The sequence below is a fragment of the Idiotropiscis lumnitzeri genome, chromosome 1 (assembly GCF_059441095.1).
Source record: "Idiotropiscis lumnitzeri isolate Australia: NSW breed Sydney's pygmy pipehorse chromosome 1, RoL_Ilum_1.0, whole genome shotgun sequence".
NCBI lineage: Eukaryota > Metazoa > Chordata > Actinopteri > Syngnathiformes > Syngnathidae > Idiotropiscis > Idiotropiscis lumnitzeri.
Window position 1 is genome coordinate 36,457,548 of NC_142391.1, and position 22,191 is coordinate 36,479,738.

General features: G+C 40.7%; 1 protein-coding gene across 3 annotated transcripts in view; it reads right to left on the reverse strand.

Annotated features, from left to right (window-relative positions):
* The window catches only part of LOC148344484 (tetratricopeptide repeat protein 28-like), a 183,603-nt gene that overhangs the window by 23,556 nt on the left and 137,856 nt on the right, over nucleotides 1-22,191 (reverse strand). For all 3 annotated transcript variants that reach the window (XM_088298645.1, XM_088298637.1, XM_088298654.1), the window contains 3 exons: nucleotides 11,274-11,781; nucleotides 1,308-2,104; nucleotides 662-1,206 (listed from right to left, as the gene is read on the reverse strand). In XM_088298645.1, the coding sequence (XP_088154771.1) occupies nucleotides 662-1,206; nucleotides 1,308-2,104; nucleotides 11,274-11,781 (1,850 nt within the window). The remainder of the gene's footprint in view (nucleotides 1-661; nucleotides 1,207-1,307; nucleotides 2,105-11,273; nucleotides 11,782-22,191) is intronic.

Sequence of the window (22,191 nt, forward strand, 5' to 3'; positions counted from 1 at the left end):
GGTATGTGAACATAATTCTTCCGAGTCAATGTCGTGTGATATGACTGAAAACTGTTGGAAGATGAGAGAGCTTTGTGAGTGATTACTTTTAATTCCCTCTGAACTCGTGCATGTCTAATTCCACCATGTGTGATAGCAAAAGCGCTGAGAATGCATATGAAGAAAACAATATACCAGATGAGGACTTGACAGCAAGCATTTTTTGCAAATACATTTTCATGGTAGACTCTTTGGTTGCGATCTTTAAAGGTAGAAAAGCAACACGAGTGCTCCTTGAAATTAGTGAGCGTCTGTGTGTCAAAACTTCTTAACGTACAGATAACATCAGCGCCGGGGATTTTGCTGAGACAGCCGGCACTTGTCTAGCAAAATAGCTTTGCTAAGGGTAGTTCTAAAGTAAATAATATGCACGCAAGGATTATTATAATTCGTAAATATATTCAGTAAATAAACTTATGTGCATCTGAAACAGACTTAGTAAGTCTCACCTCTATTTTGCAAATTTCGAGTGAAAATAAAAGACCGACTTGCAATCTTCTAGGTTCTGTACATATTCAGTTGTCAAAATATTTTGATGTTCAAATCATTTATGGAAAAAGAAAAAAACAAAGTCAACATTAAAAAAATACATCCAAACCTTTTTCTATTGAAGGAGACTCACCTGTGTCCATTCCCCAAGCCTCTGTAGGCCTTCTCTTGATCCTGCATACGGTTGAGACTCTGTGCTACGGACAAATACTGGTCGTAGTACTTGATTGCTTCCTCAAAGTCACCAAGAGCCTCATAACAGTCTCCGAGGTTTCCGTAGGCCCTGCCCCTGTCCATTATGGCTTCATTACCACTTAGTTGCTGTAAAGTAGCAAGCTGCTGCTCCAGGTACCCAATAGCTTCCTCCATCACTCCAACATTCATTTTTGTTATGCCCATATTTCCATACACCTGCGCCTCTACAACAGGATCCTTCAACCTCTGCCCGAGTTCTAACTGCTCTTCATAGCTCTTGAAGGCCATGGCGTACTTCCCCAAGGCCATGTAGACTGCTGCCAAGTGACCGTGAGCTTTGCACTCTCCAGACATGTCCCCAAGCTCTTGGTAGACCTCCAGCTCTTGAGTGTGGTAGCCTAGAGCTTTGTCATATTTATGCACAAGTCTGAAAGTGGCCCCGAGGGCAGCATAGGCACAGGCCTCCATCCTGCGCTCCTTCACCTGAAACCAGACAAAAAAAAAGCATATCATGACCATCACAATGACACTAATATAATTTGTTGAATTACTTGACAATGTACAAAATGTGTGTTATTTAATACCTGGTGAGCTAAGGCCAACTGCTGCTCATAAAACTGAATGGCTCCAGCCACGTCTTTTTTACAGACAAATATGTCCCCCAGGTTGCCGAGAGCTCTGAAGCGAGCCTGTGAATTATTCAAGGACTGGGCCAGGGACAACAGGTATTTCTGACACTCCTCTGCCTTAGCAAAATCACCCAAGGCCTTGAAGGCCAAACCCAGATTACAGTATGCCTTGGCTTGACTTAGTTTGTCATGAAGGTCCTTTGCCAAAGCGAGGTCCTGCTCGTAGTATTTGACAGCATCCTGAAAGTTGCCCAAGCAGTAGTGGGCATAGCCCAAATTGTGACAAACCTTCCCTTCACTTTCCATATCTTGGAGGTCAGGGGACAAGCGCAGGTACTGCTCATAATAGGGAACGGCCTGAGGGAATTCTCCACGAGAGCAATGAAAGTTGCCAAGGTTACCCAGGGCTCGCGCCTCGCTCTGGACGTCTCGGAGCTCGCGAGCGATGTTGAGATGGTTCTGGTAATGCTGTAAAGCCCGATCATGGGCTCCCAAAGATTGGTAAGCTACAGCTAAATTGCCATGAGTGGATGCCTGTGAGGCCCGGTCATTGACCTCCATGGAGATCTGCAGCTCTTGACGGTGGTAGCGAACAGCATGGTCAAAAACTCCTAGGGCATTGTAGGCATTGCCCATGTTTCCATAAGCCCTCCCCTGTGCGGCATAGTCATTGAGCTCCTGAGCAATGGCCAGGTGTGTTTTGTGGAGTTTAAGTGCAGTCTCATAGTCTCCTTTCATCTGGTGAATAATGCCTGTGAAGAGAGAATATTAAGTTTAAAGACTCCAAAGGGGTGAAATTACAGTAGAGAAAATGCAAGTGCCTTGTCAGCAAGGACAAAACAACCCATTAGCTTCTAAAATGTACTCTCAGTGGCATCTGGTCTGTGCTTATACTACACACTTCCGTACAATTGTCGCCATTATAAATGCAATGCAATCAAAAGCTGCCTTTTGTGTCTTTACAGGTTTTATATTTATTGATTTTTTTTAACTCAACGACTAGAATTTGAGAGATGATTCTGATGAAGAATAATGCAATGTAACCTCAGTAAACAACTTTAAAATTAGATAAGTATTAAAAAAAACAATAAATAATCGAGAAGTTGGTGCCGGATGCATTATCTCTGATAAAATATGATCGTATGAAAAATAAAAGCCATCTGCCGCCAACACACATAAACAAACACACACGCACACACACACCCACGTTCCCCCAGAGATCAACCAGTCTATGCACAACAGCAATCTCAAAGGATTGGAAAAACAAATCACAGCATATCTAATGAATCTGGCCTCCTCTTCCCTGAATTGCTTTTCATTGTCATTGTCAACCAGCATTCAGTGAGAGTACAATGGTACATAGCACTAGTAGCAATGATACTACACAAAATTGCAGAGAGACTCTCGAGGAAAAGAAAGACAGCCGCACAACAAATGTTGTTTGGCCAGCACACTCTTTGACCATGATGGCTGCGCTATGCAGCTCTCTGCACTGAGACAGAGTAACAGACAACTAGAGTACTGGAGAGTACAGCCACCAACTGGATACCAGAGATGGAAATCATTTGGAAACATGGAGGGGGCATGCGGTGGTGTGACAAATGATGGAAAGGGCTTAGCAATTTGTGATGACAAAGACAGCACCACTGGGATTAGCTGGTGTGTTTTCACATTTATTTCATCATTACCCCGCTACACGAAGAACCTCAACACAGGCTACACAAACCCTCCCTTGTTTGATGTGTTGCAATTAAAAATATAAATATACGTTCAATATATTTTTAGTGCAGCACGGTGGACGACTGGTTAGCATGATGGCCTCACAGTGCTGAGGTCGTGGGTTCAATTCTGGTTCCGGCCTTCATGTGTGGAGTTTGCATGTTCTCTCCGTGCCTGTGTGGGTTTCCTCTGGGTACTCCGGTTTCCTCCCACATTCCAAAAACATGCATGGGAGTTTGATTGGACACTCTGAATTGTCCCTAGGTATGAGTGTGAGCGTGGATGGTTGTTCGTCTATGTGTGCCCTGCAATTGGCTGGCAACCAGTTCAGGGTGTACCCAGCCTACTGCCCATTGATAACTGGGATAGGCTCCAGCACCCCCCGTGACACTTGTAAGGAGAAGCGGTACTGATAATGGATATATTTTTAGTTTGTCAGACCCGTGAGTGACCAAATGTTTTCTTTGCCTGTTTGTGATTGTGATCGTTTCTTTAACACAGTTATTGCAATGAAAGCTAAATCCATATGTTGCTTTTTACAGTGGGTGTGTTTTTTTTTAGAAAATATTTTCCTTAGTTCTCACATCTTAAATAATGCCCCCCTTTTGCTTATGGAGTATGTTAAGATTCACTGCGCAGGAGGCAGCTTGGAGGAACACTGACAGCCGTCAAAGTCACTCCCAAGGTTAGGGTGTCCTCAACACTGAGTGAACGAACTGAGAATATAATGCCTCCTGATACATTACCTACAAAATTGCTCCATGCAGCTGGTTGAAAACGAATCTTGTACGCAGCAATGGAGAATTGGTTGTGAAGACTGTCAGGGCAGATGCAGGGGCTGCAGCCCCCTGCATGGTAAGGGGATTAGAGTAAATAAAACCATACCTTGACCAGGCACTCCCCCGGCAGAATGCTGTCACAATCAATATCTTGCCTTGACAATGTCTGGGTATAAAATTAATCCTCAACAATATTGATAAACCAGTATGTATGAAGCACACTTGGCAGTAATACAAAATGTTTCTTCCAATTTTCTGGACAATTTGAGTAAAAACAGGGTCCATCAAAAGTACCTTCACATTTCTATATACCACCCAATCCCTTCTGAGCGGCATACATTTTTCCTAATGCAGAGACAAGCATGGCAATGTGTTGTCACTTTCTATTACACAGCTGCCTGTATATTGGGGAAATGCCGCAGCCATGACTTTGAGGGATGAGACCTTGTTTTCTGACTAAATCACTGTCTTTCGTTCAGCAGCTATAGAGGTCCATAGCACTGCAGCGTACACTGCGTTAAGAGTATTTTAAACAATGGTTCTGCCACTTGCTAAACAATATATTGGGTGTTGGGGGGAGTACTATAGAAGCTGTGTGGGGTGGATCAACACAGACAGAGTTACGATAGTGTTATGGCACACGTTTCCAAAATGGGGTTGATGCAAACAAAAAGTCTGGGAACCTGTGATATGAGGTTTTTGGCAGCGGTATTGTGTCATTTATTTACATTTGAATTGTGGTGGTGTTGGTGCGTATTGTCATTGAAATGTCAAGCATTTAATTAAATATTATAACATAATTTACATGTATTAGGAGGCCTTGATGTCTGAGGAACTGGAATTCAAAATGTTACTGTGTGAAATAGCACATGTACTACTTTATGAAGTGATCTGTGGGGGGAGGTAGTGAGCTGAGTACACGAGAGCCTGAAGACATCTGCAAAAGAGAGGAAGTGGTGGAGGTTGTATTCGGGACTTAAACCACCAAATCCTTAGTCTCAGAAAGATACTTTGAACATCTCCTACAGTGCGACTGACAAGAGAAATAGGGAGGGGGGATTTTTTTTTTTTTTCATAAAAGACAGGTACAGTCAGACGGCTGCATGCTGAGTGGACTGTCTGCTCACATAGAGCACTACACCCGACTCCACCTACAGCGCCCATTGAGCTGTTTCTTCTCTGGACCTGCTCAAAAACCCACCACTCTTTAGCTCCCTTAACAATGGTCATCAGACTGTCCACAAACATGACATATCACTTGAAATCAACTGTCTAAAGACGGATCCAAGATAATTATGAAAGTGTCGAAAAAGTGCATGCGTCGTCATTCTAAAAGTAATTCACTTTTGAGCATTTCTATTTAATATTAAAGCTTTGCAAGTGAGAAAAAAACTATGCGTCTATCCTCACCTATGTATCAGAAGGACCAGGGCAATGTTTTTTTTTTTCCAGGTCTTAAATCAAATTTTCAGAACGCAAAAGAAGCTCCATACATTTTCCCAAAATATAAACGAAACAATCTCTGCTTGAATAGGCTCAAGCCTCTGACCCAGAATGGGAATAATCATGGTGTAAATGGAACTGTGGGTGTTTGCAGGAGAACATACTGTAAAATGACCATCATGTCGCCATCCAAGGACAGAAAAGGTTTCTAATATTTACACTGATCCTAATAATAAGCGAAATATGTCATCAATCCCAGACTAATGCATTTTTGTGTGTATTTGGTTAGCTCCTTTTTGCCTTCAATTTATCCTGTCTGAGCCAATAGGCTGGGCAAATTCCTTTGTAAAGTCTTCTATTTCTTCTCGTCAAACAAATAATATTTCTACTTCCAAAGTCTTAAGCCCCAAAATGAGTAATCTCTATACCTCAGTGCTCCAGGCAGGGATATTTTTTGTGCAATTGGGCCCGGTTTTGGACAGTCTTAAAATAGTTAAATGCACTTGTATTGATATTCTTGAAACAATTTTTGTGTATCGGGTAATGCACATTTTACTGTGGATTGATATTAAATTATATTGATATTAAATTATGAGAAGGAGAGCATCAACATAGTCCTCATGCATTCTAAGGATTCATTTGCATAACCTCAAGGTCAGTTGAACATGACAGCCAATAAATAAAATCCAAATTATGGTGCTTTAGCAGATAAGAATGTTGTGTTATATAATTGTGGAAGCGGACATGTGTGTTGGTGATGCCACTCTCCTGGTGCCGCTGGCATGCAAACGTGACCCGTCGGCTATACGAAAGGTGGCCAGCCCTAGTTGGGCGATAATCTAGATTGGCGCCATCCAGAACATGCTCAATTTGTGTGAGCAGCTGGGGGGAATGCAAACCCAATGAGACACAATAAGTATGAGTCGCTTCACCTGGCGCAAAGGTAGCGGTGCTCACCATGCCAATCTTAGTGTGAGCACACCCGAAAAGGTCTTTGGCGTTGGCCTTAATCGAGAGCTGGGGAAATTTACGCCCTTGTGCCACACGTCAGGTAAGCCCGCATCCACGGACTCTCAACCGAAGCATATTACCATAGTTCACCAAAACAGCAGGAAACGGATGACATTTGGTGGAATTCCTGTGCCTGTGCCCAAAAAATTTGATCTTCGAGTGTAAATATCTAATTATTACTTGGTTTATTATTTGTATATGTGTAATTTCAATCAACAATTTAAAACAACCTACATATATTGTCCTAGAGTTGCTGCCGTACTTTCTGCACACGCGCCCAATATTGCGCAGGAGCCGCAAATAGTCCAAATAATGGAGCTGTAGCTCCTATCAACTGAAAGACCGAGCCCGAGCTATGCTCGATGACACAGGGGCATACGTTGAAGACGTCACACGTACTGTCCCAATTCTGCAATTTTCATCCAATTATAACCTGTGCTTTCAAACACTATGTGCACTTCCACCACATGTACACTTCAGTGAGGACGAATAAGTGTGGGTATCGGGATTGGGCCAGTCTGTGCCAGTGCCAGAGAGCGTGAGGCGGTGGGTGGGTCGGTATTAGCGAGCCGCGCTGCCAACTGTACTGCACGCTCGAGTTGGAACGCCATGTCCACAGCCTTCGACAGCAGGAGGTTGTCTAGCGAAAGTTACTCATAGCTTGGGATCAATCGTGTGCTCTGTTAACTGGACCCGATTCTTCTTGTCCTCCAAGAAGCCAAATTTGCAAAATCTTGCCAAGCACCGCAAGTCGGCGACATAGTGATGTACTGGCTCACCGGTGCGCTAACGTTGCTGGCGAAAGTTAATCCGATTACATTTCGCTGAATGCTGTGAAATGTCCGACCAATCAGGCAACGCACTCTACATATGTCTGTGCAGCTCTGAGAGTACGAAAAATGTTTTTCTGTAAGATAATAATTAATTAATACAACTTTTGTAACACCATACCCATCATAATCTTAGTAATGTGGGTTACAATGGTTTTAACACAACTTGGGCCAGACTTTGGACAGCCTTAATACCTTAATTCAAAATTATCCATATTCTTGGAATTTGCAGATTTGGAATTACTTTGGAAAGAGTGATCAAGAGGCTGCCGACCAAACCAGCAACTGAATCATAATGTGTTTGTGCATTTTCAGCATTGACAATTCGAAAGACTGTACTGTTTCAGAAGGAAGGGATGGAAATTTAAACATGTTTTAATAAAATTAATCCATTATTAACCATTGCTGCTCTAATTCAGTGAAGCCTCAGATCAGGGCACAAATATTCATGCCCGCCTGCTAGCTGCCTGCTGCCGTCTTACTCCTGAGAGTTGACACGACTTTAGCATAGGTAAATGTCCGAAATTTAACCATTCACACCTTGTGTAAATGGAGAAGAGATCGGCACGGTATTACTGAAATTGTGGCGATGATGACATGAGCTCACGTTTTATGTCAATGAATCAACTATTGCACAGAACGCTTTTATACTTGAAGTGGACACGAATTGTAATGTGCATTTGCATTTTGGTGGCGTTATAGACAACAGAACTGACATTGCAAACAATATGACCACGCTCCTAGAAATCCATTAGGTCTGCTTTTTTGTCAGTCTGTGTATTAGTGTGTCAGCCTCAGCAAATGAGTGCGTAGAGTTGCTGTACTACGAGTCTACTTTAGCACCATTTTACAGTCTTTGAATATGGCAACACTTTTGTCCGGAACACCATTCTTCTTATGAAATTTGAATTTCTTCCAGAGTTTGGACTTTAAACTTGCTGAAGCATTTTGAATCGTCTACCATATCGTTCAAATCCACTCATTTCCCTCAAAAACTAGAAGCGCTATCTGACGTAACTGTGCATGACTTTCAAAGTTATCACCATATTTTATCAAAAGGCCAAGAGGACATTTAAGATTTGATTAATGGGGCATCCCTGTAACAAAGCTTAAAACATGATGCTCTCAGATGGAAGCAGCCACTAAGCTTAGAGTGTCACAATTTGGGGGTCGCAAGTCGCAACAGGGCTACAGACACTGCCAGAGGCACAGGAAAGTATAGAAGTCAACATTGTTGGAAAGCAACGTTTCAGTGCAAAAATGACTCAAACATTGAACAGTTGAATATGTGTGTTCAAAAGTTAACATAACGTTAACGTGTAAAGGTTATTGTTCATTTTCCTCCGTAAAGTCCAATAACAAACTTTTTGTGAGTAGTCGAAATATATGACAAACAGCCACAACACTGTGCCCATTTGCAAAGTATGAGAGCATAACATGATAGCATGACTGATATTGAAAATGAGACTGCGTTTACGTGTTCAAACAAAATGGCTTCCTCCTGAAGTTAAATGAAAGAGGATGGCTGTACAATTTAAATTGTGTTCATTGATAGGATAAACTCCATGGCAACTCAACTTCAATCCCCACACAAATATGAGATCCTGCTGACTCTTGGGTAAGATGGCCAATTATTGAATAATATATGGGACTGGAATGCAAAATGTTCATATCCTTTATAGGTCAGAGTGTGCTGAGCCAGGTCTGCTGGTACCGCTGGGCATCGTGGTTGGATATTAAAGGATCGCAATCTCTACACAAGTGTGCCTCAGAGCCAAGTCAGCCACTGCCCAACCCATACCGCAGCCAACTTCAAAAACAAGCTGAGAGGGCATATAAAAGTGTCTACTTTGCTGTTTTATTTCTCCAAATGTCTTCTTCCCACTTCTAAAACTTGTTTTGAATGCTGTTTGTTAATTGACTTGATCATTCCACTTTCCTTTGTGCAGAGACGAAAAGAAGCAAGTTTTTTTTCTGCACGAGCTTGTGGGCATCCATGATGGAATAACGACAACAATACACTGCCTCAAAACAACAACACAACAATGAGACGAAAGCTTCACAACCTCCACTTCGTTCTCGGTTATCTTCATTATTCAGCTCCACTTGAATCAGCTATTAAAGGTAATTAAGCGATTCATCAAGTCAGTTTCAATTACTAGTGGCGTGACAGCTTCAGATTACAATCAGCGGGGGTGAGGCAGCAGATGAAGACAATGAAAGGCAAAGGCATCAAAAAGTGAAAAGAGGAATGAGAGAGAAAAGTGGTAAGTGGTATCAAACAGATTGGCTGCATGGATGTGAGGCCTCCTGGGTGTCAGAGGTACAATATGAGCATGATGCTCTGACTTGTCGGAGGCTGTCTCCGTGGAGCAACAAGCTTCATTGCGACCAACTACGCACGCATTTAGCGCTGTCACCAGATGGAGATCTTTAAAACTGCACTCATTACAACATTAGAACTACTCCAATATTGCAACCAATCATAATAGTCACGGGACTCCTATAACACACCTCACATATAATAAAACTCACATGTAGGTTGCATCATAAAACGTGCTCTCGATAGTCCTTCAATTTATGATCATCCTCTTTTAAAGATCAGCAGTATTTTGCGGCAGCGAAGGGGATGAGCACCATTTAGATGGGTCAAATCGCAGCTTCAATTTATGTTGGGTTGATTAACCTCGAGTCTCCACTTGCACACTTTTTACTCAGAGGTTAAGACTAAATCATCTGGAAGAACTATTAAGCCTCTTCGTTGTCCATTAGAATCAAGTTTAGTGCTGCTTTGATGGCTATCATAATTCAAACAGTGCAAGGTTGTAATTGCAGCACTAAATAGAGCAAAATGGGTGCAGCATTTATCTCATGAAGTAGTCGATATCCAAACAAAAGTTAAAAAGAAATGTCCAGAAACGTAAAGTAATTATATTATTAGGTTCTGACATCATTTCCTAATTTCACATTCATCTCATCATTTCAGCCAAAGGCAGCATGAAGGTGCTCAATGGCAGGTCAGATTATATTTTTCTCATGAAAATGACCTGTTTATGTGAAGTTTATAAGAATTTGTTCATGATACAACCTCCTGGTTACTCAATCATAATACAATGACCCATTCATTCAGTGCTTGATGGGTAAAGTTTAACCAAAAAAAAAAAAAAAAAAAACGTCCAACTGCTCTAACCATTTCTACAAGTTTGTTAATGATGTGGGGTATTGTCCATGAAAGAAACAATTCAATCGAAAAAAAAACCCAGAGGGTTCTTCATCTGCATGTCCAGACATGTGGGTGATATTTTCGGAAATTATTGACCAATCTTAAGTGTTAAAAATGGCTTGACGATGCAATGTGAATGACCGAACAAACATGCCGTTTTTGGAGTCGCCTAAAAAAGTGATGTTTGTTTATTTTGTTAACTTTGTTTAGAATGAATGTCAGCCAACTGGTGACTACGGCACACACACCAGCACAAGGTCAATAGGCACTGAAGCATGAAATTATGATGCCCAAACTGTTTAATTTGGCTGGTCTCAATACTTTTTTTTTGCCTGTTTTTGAGATTTTAATTTTTTGTTTTTAATTTTGTGCAATACAGAGTTTACCAAAAGTTGCAATTCTAGCTATGATATTATGGACAAAAAAAATTCTACCTGTTGACTCTATAACATTATGACTATGATTACTATTTTAACACTAGTAAAAACTAATACTATGAACTCAATAAAACAAATCAAATTATTATTATTATTATTATTATTATTAAAACCTGAATGAGCAGATTTTTAATCAGCGCAAAAAAAAGTTTACATTGATTTGAAATGCAGTACTCTATATGTAATAATTGACTTAGCAGTGCTACTTACATTCTATTTAGTTAGACAATGACTTAGTTTTAATAAAATGCCTGGATAGAGAGCTATATGCCTTATTAAAAGATATGTTCTATTGGTGATTTTTGAGAGACTGGAAAGGCTTAATGGTACAGTATTTCCATAAATTTTTATGGTGGAAAATGATTTGCAATACGTTCTGAATTACGAGCATGGTCACGAATTAAAATTAAACAAATTAAATTAGTAAAGCAAGGCAACACAGTAGTTATTTTTTACAAATCAGTGTTCCACATACATACCCAGATTGGAGGAGGCTCGTCCCTCTGCGGCTCTGTCTTTCAAACCTTCAGCTATGGACAGCTGCTGTTCATGATACTGCTTTGCCCTCTCCAGGTCTTGCATGCAGCGAGCGGCATGCCCCAGGCCCGCATACGCTCTCATCTCGATGGACTTTTCTTCTAGTTCCTGGGCGAGCTCCAGCACATGAGTGTGGTAGGACATGGCCTTGTCAAAGTTTCGGTGATAGTGGTAGGCGCTGCCAAGGTTACTGTAAGCCCGAGCTTCCTCCCGCTTATTTTCAAGGGCCTTGGCGATGCCCAAGTGCTGCTCGTGGCTTTGGACGGCATTGTCAAAGTCTCCCATGGCGATGTAGACAGCACCCATGTTTCCCAGCTCTCGTGCCTCAGAGAGCTGATCTTTAGACTGCTTAGCCAGCAGAACACACTGCTTGTGGCTGGCCAGTGCATTTGGGTAGTCCCCTATGGCTGTGTACACATGGCCCAAGCTGCTCAGGGCCATCGAAGCAGCCTAAACACAAAAACAGAGAGAGAGAGAGAAAGGGAGTTGATTTAGATGTTAAGAAACAGAACTACACCCACATTTACTTAGGAGTAATTATTTTTTTGGCTTTGTAGTGAAATATTCCCGACGATGCCTGCCAATATAAATCCGAAAAAAGACTTCATGAATTCAATGAGAAAAGCTTACTGCTCAGACACCAACTGACCAAGAAATCCTCATTTGATTCTAAGCTTGCAAAGTGAGGTTGGGGTAAAGTGTGATGCATATCAGCGCAGCAGTCGGTTTGTTTCAAACCCGCCACTTTGCCAACTGTAATCATACTTCATGGTGTGCCACCGACAACGGAATAAAGAAAGTGATAATCAGGCGGGCGAGTAAAAGGGTTTCGGCTTCCTATCTGACCTGTGCGACGGGTGGGAGGGGGTCTGAACTGGCTGCTGGCAAGAATGCCGAGGCCAGAAACAGAGCCAAAATATTTCCGTGTATTCTCCCCTACATTTCATGCTATTTCCACAAGCATTGTCCAACAGTCAAAAGAGCACTATAATGAGCACAAATTGCACTGCAAAAAGCAGTTCAGCAAGAAAAGGTCAACACAAAAGGCAAACCCTGTCCATGCAAACACGTGCTACGAATTTGCATGTAGATGAGTAGGTAAACAACTATGTTTTTATTTATTTTAGTTTTTTCTTCTTTTTATGATGTTATGTCGTAGTGTGCAGTTAAGTCCGTGTACCTTTACGTTGTTGTCTTGGGAAATCAATCTTCAATTAAAAATCTTTATTTTACAGAAAACGTTTGATTGGTGTAATGTGGTTAGAATGTGCCTCATTGCTCAATGGTGATTTAAATTTCGGCTTGTCACAATCACAAAAACATGATAATAAAACAAAAAGTTTAATGTGCCTCATGGGACATTCCCTACATTGTGAAAGTACCCTGAATGCACCGTGTGCCTGTACAGCAAGCGTGTGAAATGTATGTGATTCTGCCCTTCTTGTGCCTACTTTTAGCTGTATAATGACAGCCCAGTTGGAGTTTACTGTAAAACTAAAAACAACAAAGGCAAGTTCACAGTGCATGTCAAATCCATTTTTTTGTGTCTGATTTTTTTCATGAAATGTAGACAGTACAATTATGATCTTTTCAAATCCAATGATTCAGAAATGTATTCCAGTACTCAGTATGAATGCTCAGCACACATTCATCTGTCTACATCCGACTTGTATGTCTTCAAGAGCCAAATATGCGCTCCGTGCAAGTCGGGGACAGTGCTTGGGAAACCACCGAAAATTGGTCGTGAATCTGCAAAATTGTTCGGATTAACAGTGTTGCTTTTGTGTTTGACTTTAATGTAATCTATTCTGAAACAGGACTCATTAAAAGGACGGTGGTGCTCACAGTAATAATGAATCCACACAGTGGATTTTTTTGTTACATGCGACAATGACATGACGTCATCTTTAGTGGATGTCTCCATAAAAAGAGGTCAAAGAGCGTTGTCTCATTTCCAAAAAACATTTCCACCTCCTCCTATCTTGCTCCTCTGTCAATCTGAGATGAGCCACCTAAATAGGGGACCACATTTCCTTACATAAAAACTGTGCCATGTGATATATGTAATGTATAATCAGCTCCACAGCTGTGTCTCGAGCTTTCTGGCGTCTATTAAATATTTCTACTGAGAATATGAAGTCTTTTTCTACAGTATTACATATTAGCTGAGTAAGTAATAAATAGAAAAGAACCAGGCAAGTTTCCTCAGAACATTTCATACCATCACACGTTTCCACATAATATGGCACGTAAAATGATAACCGAGGTACCAGGTTAGCCCAGTAAGTTCCAAGAATTGTGTCAATAAAAAATTATGATTCGAGGTTAGAAATTGTGCAAAGATGCAATGCAGCAAAGGTGTCTATGCAGCAGAATGAAAATGCAAGCGGATTGACGTGAACATGAGATTTAAAAGGTCGTTTTGAACTTGAGGAAAAACAATTGAGTGTTGGGATAAATAGGTATTAGGGTAAGATGGTAGTTTTGAGTGGTTGAGGTTCAGTAGTTCATTATAACGTTTGAAATCAAGGAATCATTCATCAATAAAACAAAAAAAAAAAAAAAGGTACTTTTTCATTTCCTCCCATATTCCATAAACTCGAATGTGATGTTCTCCTTTGGTAGTGTGACTGACTGTGGGTATGAACTGTTGTTTGTCCTTACAGTATGTGCCCACGACTAGCTAGCAATCAGTCAAAGGCAGCGCTACCCAAGTCCGGTGCTTAAGAGGCCCTATAAAGCCTGTTTTACATGTTTCCCTCCTCCAACACACCTAATTCAAATGATCAGATCATCAGCAAGCTTTGTGAAGGTCTAATAATGATCCTGATCATATGAATCTGGTTTTTTAGATGAGGGAGACATCTAAAAGAGGCTGGAGAGGGTCTCTCGAGGACCGGACTAAGGTACTCCTGGTCTGCCTGCTCCCCGAACTCAGCTGGCTTCAATTTACCTGAGACCCGAATGAGGACAGGCACTCAAGAAAATTGATAGATTCTATCTGACGATATTCACGAGACATTAACTCATGAATTCAAACTGGATACATTCAAGCTTTTAAAGGACTTTTTTCTCAACTCAAGCACTTTATGTTGATGATAGCTGTTGATCTTTTATTGATTTTTGATCAGGTGATTTTAATTGAAATCAAGTGTAATATTTAGTCCATATTATGATTTATCTTTCCCTCATTCACTACTACCAATCCACCATTATTGTTTTTTTGTGATATTTCTGGAAATTACTTTGCTCAGGCTTCTAATTAGCTAAAATATCCTTGCAGTTAAGCGTAATAAACGGTATGACATGTACTTAACAGCCTGCAAGTTAACAATGTTTATTTCAATGCCATTAGATATTATTTCACCTTAAAAAAATATATTCATTGATGTGATCATCTCCAAGGCAAATAACCAAAGCAAGCTGATTAGATGTTTATACAGAGGGTAAACAGCTGCGACTGGGGTCAGCTTTCTCTGCCTGAACAGATGTTCAATTAATCTCACACGACCAGCTAATAAAGCAACTCCTTCCACAGGTTCCACCCACCCCATACCCGCCAGGAAAATGTTTGGACTCTGGCCACCGGCGAGGACATTCAATCTGACAAGGAAGGTCACTGTCAAAACCTGGAACCAGTAAAATGGACGGTGTCATAATCAATGGCAATAACAGATAATGCTTGGCTTGAACTATCTATACAGAATTATTCACTTTGAGTCACATGTACTGTACATACATATACTGATATGGCCGATGGAAACTGGTATGCCCAAATATGGTCAATTAGTATTTTTATTTAATTTTTTGCAGAAATTGCTAAAAAAAATACTATCCCCTCTTCATCTGTAATTTTAAGCAATAAAATAATAACTTGAAAACAAATACATGCTGCTATTGAAGTGAGAAGCTGAATGTAAAAAAAAAAAAAAAAAAAGGTTTTACTTGATTGCACAAGTGAGGTAAAACCACTTCAGTTTCCCCGTTCTGTGGAAGTTGTGTGGCATAAGTGTCACAACCATTTGATCTGGTTGTTTTCTGCGTTAGACATAGAATTATGTTATGCTTGTTTGTGTAAAATCAATCCATGTGATGCTTCGTTGCAGAAGGACCCCCGTGTGTCACGGAGGTAAGTCGCTGTTTCATATTTACTTCAAATCCACTTAAAAACGGGATTACTTGGATGCTCGTTTTCATTTATTCCATCACTCATGGCTTTAGACCTTTAAGAAGGCATTTGTGGAGATGTGGTAAGGCAGCCGTTTGATTTTGTGATGTTCTCAAAGGTTTTAGCACAATGGGGCCTTCACGTGATTGCGGACTTTGTAATACTCGGCTGCCGCCGGCTTCACAATTATTAATGCCAGTGTTAATTGAATGCTTTTTTTATTTTTTTAAGGTAGTATTATGTTGACGTGTGTGTGCCATAGCAATGTAACGTATAATACAACTTGAACAAAGTGGTGCCTGGGAACTCAAACAGACGGCTGTTATTTTTTACCACTTGTAAAGTTGTCATTGAGGATTTCATTCGACCATCAGTATAATGACAATTTTGTAGAATCTAAGTTCACCTTTGAAATTTTAAAATTATGTTGGCTATATTTTGCCAAGTTTAGTACAATTCTTTCCCAGCTTTAGAACAGATGAGCTACACAACCAAATGTGAAGAAATGCACTTGTAGTTAGCAAGACATATCTTTGGTTGGCCCTGGAGCTACATAATGAAATTCTGATGCTATGAATACACGAAAAAAAAAACACAAAAACCACAACACAATGGTGATTAAAAAAAATAATAAAGAAGAATCAATACAATAACAGTCCCTTTCAAGGACAAACTCGATATTCCATCGGTTAGCTTTCCCGCATAAAATGCACAAAAGGTATACAAAGCTAGCAACCCTTATTTCCTTCACTTCAAGTTGTTGCTGATGTCTGCAACCAATTACCTGCTGACACAAGGACTCTCAGCACTTTGCTCAAGTTTAAAGACGCAACAAGGCATTACACAGGCCCAGGGATGCAATTACCCTCCGTCACAAACTGTTGCTGTTTCATGTTCCAAGATAGCCTATCTGAGGCTGCTCAATTACATGCACCTTTTGAAGCCTTGCTTGTTCAAACTCAAACTTCCACTTTTGTGAGCAAAAAACAGAGGATTCTTCATCTGCTTGACTTCAGAGCGCAGCTGTACAGGCAGCAAAAGCAAGACCACAATCTCAAATCCCAGTACAGAAATAGTCGCTCTGATGAGTGTCCCTCTAAAGTGCGACTGCAACGCTGCATTCTCTCTACAGATAGAGGCCAAGATAATGAAGTGTCTACCTTGACAGTCACAGAGGATGCAACTATGGGGACCTCCTGTACTAAAATTTAAATGATCTAAAAAAACAAAAAAACAAAACTGATGCTCGGATGCAAGTCACACCATATATTAAAATTTGTCAAAACGACTTGTTATCTCTCTCAATCGTTCAAGACTACAACATACAAGTAGGTGCAAGATACAGATTCCTTGCATTCACGTCGTCGGCTGAAGAGGGACCACAAGGAAGAAGTAATCTAACTCAGTTACTTTTCTTGATTATATCACAGAGAATTCTCGAAACACACATTTTTTTGCTTAAAAATTATCCAGCTCACTATAACTAACATCACTCTCTTATGTACTGTGTGTGTTGATGTATGTCGTTCATACATGGGTAAAACTCCCTATGCAGAATCTGCCATTTCCGCCTACTGTTGTGGATGTGCAATTACACTTTATCATAGTGCGGGGATAAAAAAAGAAAAAAGAAAAAAGAAACAGATCACATTGCATGCCCCGAGGGGGGGCCGCCCAACTATTTGCGAATGACTGATCTAGGAAAATATAAATAATTCTCCCACAAAAGTAAAGACCACAAGTGTGTGCCAAATGTGTTTTTGCCGTGCCGGACATCCATGAACTTACTTCTCTCTGACATGCACTCCTGCTGAAGATAACTATCTTTGTTAATAGCCTACATGAAATAGTGTTGACTCTGTAACTTAAATTACGTCACTCTCAGTATCATAACTTATCGCCGTCGGACCTATCTACTGTGTTGTCATTCAAGCAATGGCAGACCCACAAAAATCGCAACATGTACCTGCCGAGAAGTAAACAAATGAGACTCATTTGCATCAACCGTGATCATTATTGTTGACTTATTTTTGTCCATGGTGTTACTAAACGTCTTAGTGTCTGTTTGAGTGAGATGCACATTTGCCTTTCTACTGATTGCACTGTAAAGAATTATGTTTCAGCAAAGTGATTCACCTCTAATTGTCTTGGGCAACTCATCCTCACCACAATTGTAATGCGCAATGACTCAGATAAGTAACTTCAACCTGATTGTGGGTTTGGAAATAATAACTTACTTTCTACTATTACTAGTTTCCCAGTAAAAGTAGAGTAATGTGTCAAAGCATTACTGGCATCACTGGTCAGATATGATTGTACTTGGATTCACAAAGTTCAGCCCTTCTCTGGAAGTGATCTTAATTGATTGGACACTCTTGATAGTCAACTGGTGTTTAACAGCAAACATATGTAGCACTGAGGGTCTCCTTAATTACAAGGTAAACTGGTTGTGCTGGGAGCAGACAGGACGGGATGGGAGGAATGACGTCATGTTCATCACAAATACTTGGCTACAACAAAACTATTTCTTACTCCTGACAAGGAGTGTGGCTTAAGATCCATTCCGCATTTCTCTCTATAAACTCCTCTTCTAAGTATGTTTATATTCAGTAGGGCATAAGACTAATGGTTGCGTTCATAGCATGTGCAAGAGGTAATGAATCGTACTTAGAATAATTGCCCTCTTATGTCATACGGCAGAGCTGCTATTGATAGTCTGAGTTCTATGACTCTGAGTGCCCGTTGAGTGTTTATTTCTCACATTGGCCACCAATTTACTGCTAACTCGAGCGAGGCTGTGATGCTTCCATTTGAAGGATACGTCTGTCCCTTCAGAAAAAAAATCTCCTTAGTTTTGACATCTGAGCGCTGATATTCTTCAAAGGAGATAATTACAGAATAATGACACTCTCAGGACAATTGCAGTTGCTATGGCAATAAATTGTTGATAAATGGTCGAGAGAAAAGATGAGATTACGATCACCATGCGAGTTGATAAAGATAAAACATGTTCCGTGGACAGTTAAAGTAGTAAATTAAGATGAGGGCCCACAGCACTCCTTGAGTATTCTGTATGATCCACTTAAAGTATAGAAAATGTAATAGCAATGGACAGTGAGGGCAACAACTTTTAGTCTGGGGTGAACGGCTGTATAGTAAAATTATAAAAACTTCGTAGCTCCTCACCATAATGACAATAAAACCCATATGGGCACTGCAGAATTGCAAATCGTATCATTCCGGCTGGGTTAAAAAAGACAACAAAACACTTAATTATCTTTTTAATAGCCCGATATCGATTCATAAAACCATAAATTGATCCTTTTAATATGTCTTTTTGCCATCAATTCACGTGGCTTCTCGTCACTATGTGAGAGTAGCCTTTCAAAAGAACACGGCGGAACCACTGAATTCAGCGCCAACACGCTTGAAGGCAGATGTCTCAAAGTTTTGGGGTTTTAAAACAAAAACACTAAGACAGTAATGAATTGAAACGAGATGAGAGAGTCACAGGGATGTGGATGTCATGAGTCTACATTGTGTTTTTGACACTATTTAAACAGCCTGCCCTTTGGAATTGATTTAAATCATCATTCATTGTGTTGATCAGGTAATGTTCAATAAAACATAATTTTTTTATATAAATGCATTGGGTTCAGTTCCCAATGTAAATATTCATATTTTTGTTAATGCACCAAGTTAGAGCAAGAAGTTCCAACTATTTTCAGCATTGCTTCTTCTGAAAATGTCTTCCATACGTCAATGCAATTGGTACTGCGTGAAATCCTTTTTAACTGAATCGAAAATCAGTCAAAGTGAATCATAAAATGAATCCAATTAAGCTCCTGTTAATTGAATCAATTTTGGAAGATGTCCAACCCTCATCAGATTTTTTTTGCGCGTGAACTAAAATTAAATTATAATTTTTTCAGTTCAATTGAGTTCCAGTTACAAACAAAATCTGTACACATATGCATAAACTGAGATGGGGAGCAGGTGCTTATATCTCAGAATTGTAAAGGTAAACACATAACCGTATGCTAATCAATTACGAGTGAGTATTTTTTACATGAATACCATGCGACTATCGATGACAAACATAAATTATAGTTAGTCTAAATATGTCTCATGTGACTGGAAGGACTGTAGTGTTCCATGCAAACACAACACACAAAACCACATTTTCCCACAAATTGAACTGCACACACAATTCAGTGTTTCCATCAATGTAGAGGACATAACAGTGACTGACATTAATTTCCCTGGAGCTTAACCACAACTCGCCTAACCTTATCTAAAAAAAAAAAATAAAAAAAAATCTAAGGATTTATGGGTGGTGAGTCCCCGCAATCTTAATTTGCAGATTTATGTATGTGTAACACAAGTACGTGCACACATGCACACACACAGAAATCCAGCTGGCTAATTAAAAGGCACTGCAGAGGGAAGGTGAGGAGAACCATCCACCAGCGTTTCCTTTAACAAGCTAGGCTCCAGCAGCAGGAGCAGCTAGCTGGCATTGAACACTAGAGGGTATTAGGTGTTTGTGTATGTGGGTGTATGCGTGCGTAGTTGCGGGGGACTGGGAAAGGGGGTAAAGGGGGGAAGGGAAGAGGGACAGATAAAAGCGATGGGAGAGATTGTGTTTGAAGAATGAGAAGAGAGAATGCTAAAGATATCCCCAGGCTGAGGCCATCCTCACATCTGGATTCCCGGCTACAAATGTATCTTGACAGTAAAGGGAAACATCTCTCGATCAATGTAATGATGAACACATGAACGGACCTGAACAAAAACGCTCCCAAAAAAACGAAAATTTTTTCATGTGCATGCATACAGTCCCAACAACATGACCTTGTGCAAAATGATGAAAGCTAAAGAGGTGTTGCATGAACACAGCATGTAGGTGGTATCAATGTTGGGGGGCGGGGATTGTGATAATAAAATATTCATCTGGCTTTACAGGTTTATATTTCATTCCCTTTCCCGGTCTGGTGTTTGCGCATGGATATGGATCCCACAGGAGCCACAATTAAATTGGCCAAATGACAGTCACTCGGCCATATCAAAACCTTCTGTTTTTTTAAGCAGGGGAATGTTGTGCTTTGCCAAGCGAGGGTAGGTACAGCTGTGGCTGAGCGCTCTCTTAAACACGCGCACACACATTCACACAAATAAAAGCCACAATAACTGGCCCAGACCCTGCTTTACCCTCTCGGTTTCAAAGATAATATTCCTGATGGTTGTATCTTCTGTTAGCGAAAACAACAATTAAAACTAAATAATTGCTTCAGCATATTCTATTTTTGGAGGGTTTTTTATGATGGCACTGCTCATCGTGTTTGCTAGCCACTTTCTTGAATGAATCATTACAACTACTCTGATTGACTGACAGTGATGAAATACTGATACCACAAGACCTACTTGCTCATTTGGCACCGGTTTAACCTCCAGCGCATAGTTACATGACGCCAGAGGTCCTGAAGCTTGATAATTCCTTTAGCTTCATAGCACACATTAACAAAAGGATTGACTGTCACGAAAGGTCAAACTACGGTAAGGGCACTCGTGACAGTTTCAACGCTGTCTGCTACCGGACCCTCACACGCCCAGCTCAACTGTTCAAGCAGCAAGATGCAGACGCACCAACGGCCAATGGGAATTGCATGGGGTTAACTAATGATACACACAAGATGCAGCGGAGCTTTGGCTTGTAAAAAAGCCTTTTTTGTCTGAGCTGTGGGTAGTCTGCGCAGTGGTGCCAGGCTAAATGGAAGATCATTTGTGGTTAGTCTCAAGACCCAGTATACATTCCCTCAAATGTCCTTACTCCGAAAGTATCTTAAGGCTTGTGGGTTATATGCCTCTGCATGTGTGTGTCAGTGTGGCCACATTCATGCAGTTTGTGTATTTTTTCCGCCAGTTTGAGGCAATACTACAGCCGTTGGTGGCAAACAGTCGAGAGGAAGGAATCAGAACAGCCACAAAGTCAAACTGAATCCCACAGTTTCTACTGGAGATGGTGGAAAATTTGAGTGCTCCATTCAAGAGGTTGAAGTCGCAGGCAATACATTTAAAAAAAAAAAAGAATGTGTTTAAAGAAATGGTCAAATGTTAGGTGAGGAAAATGAAGAGAGGGCAACATCGTAACGGAGCTGTTTTTTAGCAACATGTCCTCCACATGACCCCCTTTCTCACCTCACACTGCTGTCACAACACGGGTCCCCTGTGACAGGATGTCAGCATTGTTCTGACACAGAGGCAGACCCTCCTGCCCTCTGATATATAAACACATGAATATAAACTGGAGTTGAGGAGAAAATTGAAGTGGTGGCACGCCAGGGAAGCAGGGCACTGTGAATGGATCTTAATGTACTCTAAATCAGAGCAAAGCCTCGAAGGGTTGCTGCTTATTTCTGTGCTCAAGTCAAATCTCCACAGGCATTGCTGTGTGATGTCTGCCGGAGAAGGGAATCAATTCTTTAGAGACCTTGTGGTGACAGGAAAGGAAATCACAGTGGTGTTTGAAAGTAATTTCAGGACGGGTGTGAGGTAAACATCAAGGCATGCCACTTTATAAGAGCCTCTAAGCTCGCAGAAAGAGGGTTATAATGCTTGTTTAGTGGTTACTTCTTTACACTAATAGCCTTTAGGAGAGGCTAAATTCACTCTGAGTGAACAAGCAACAGAAA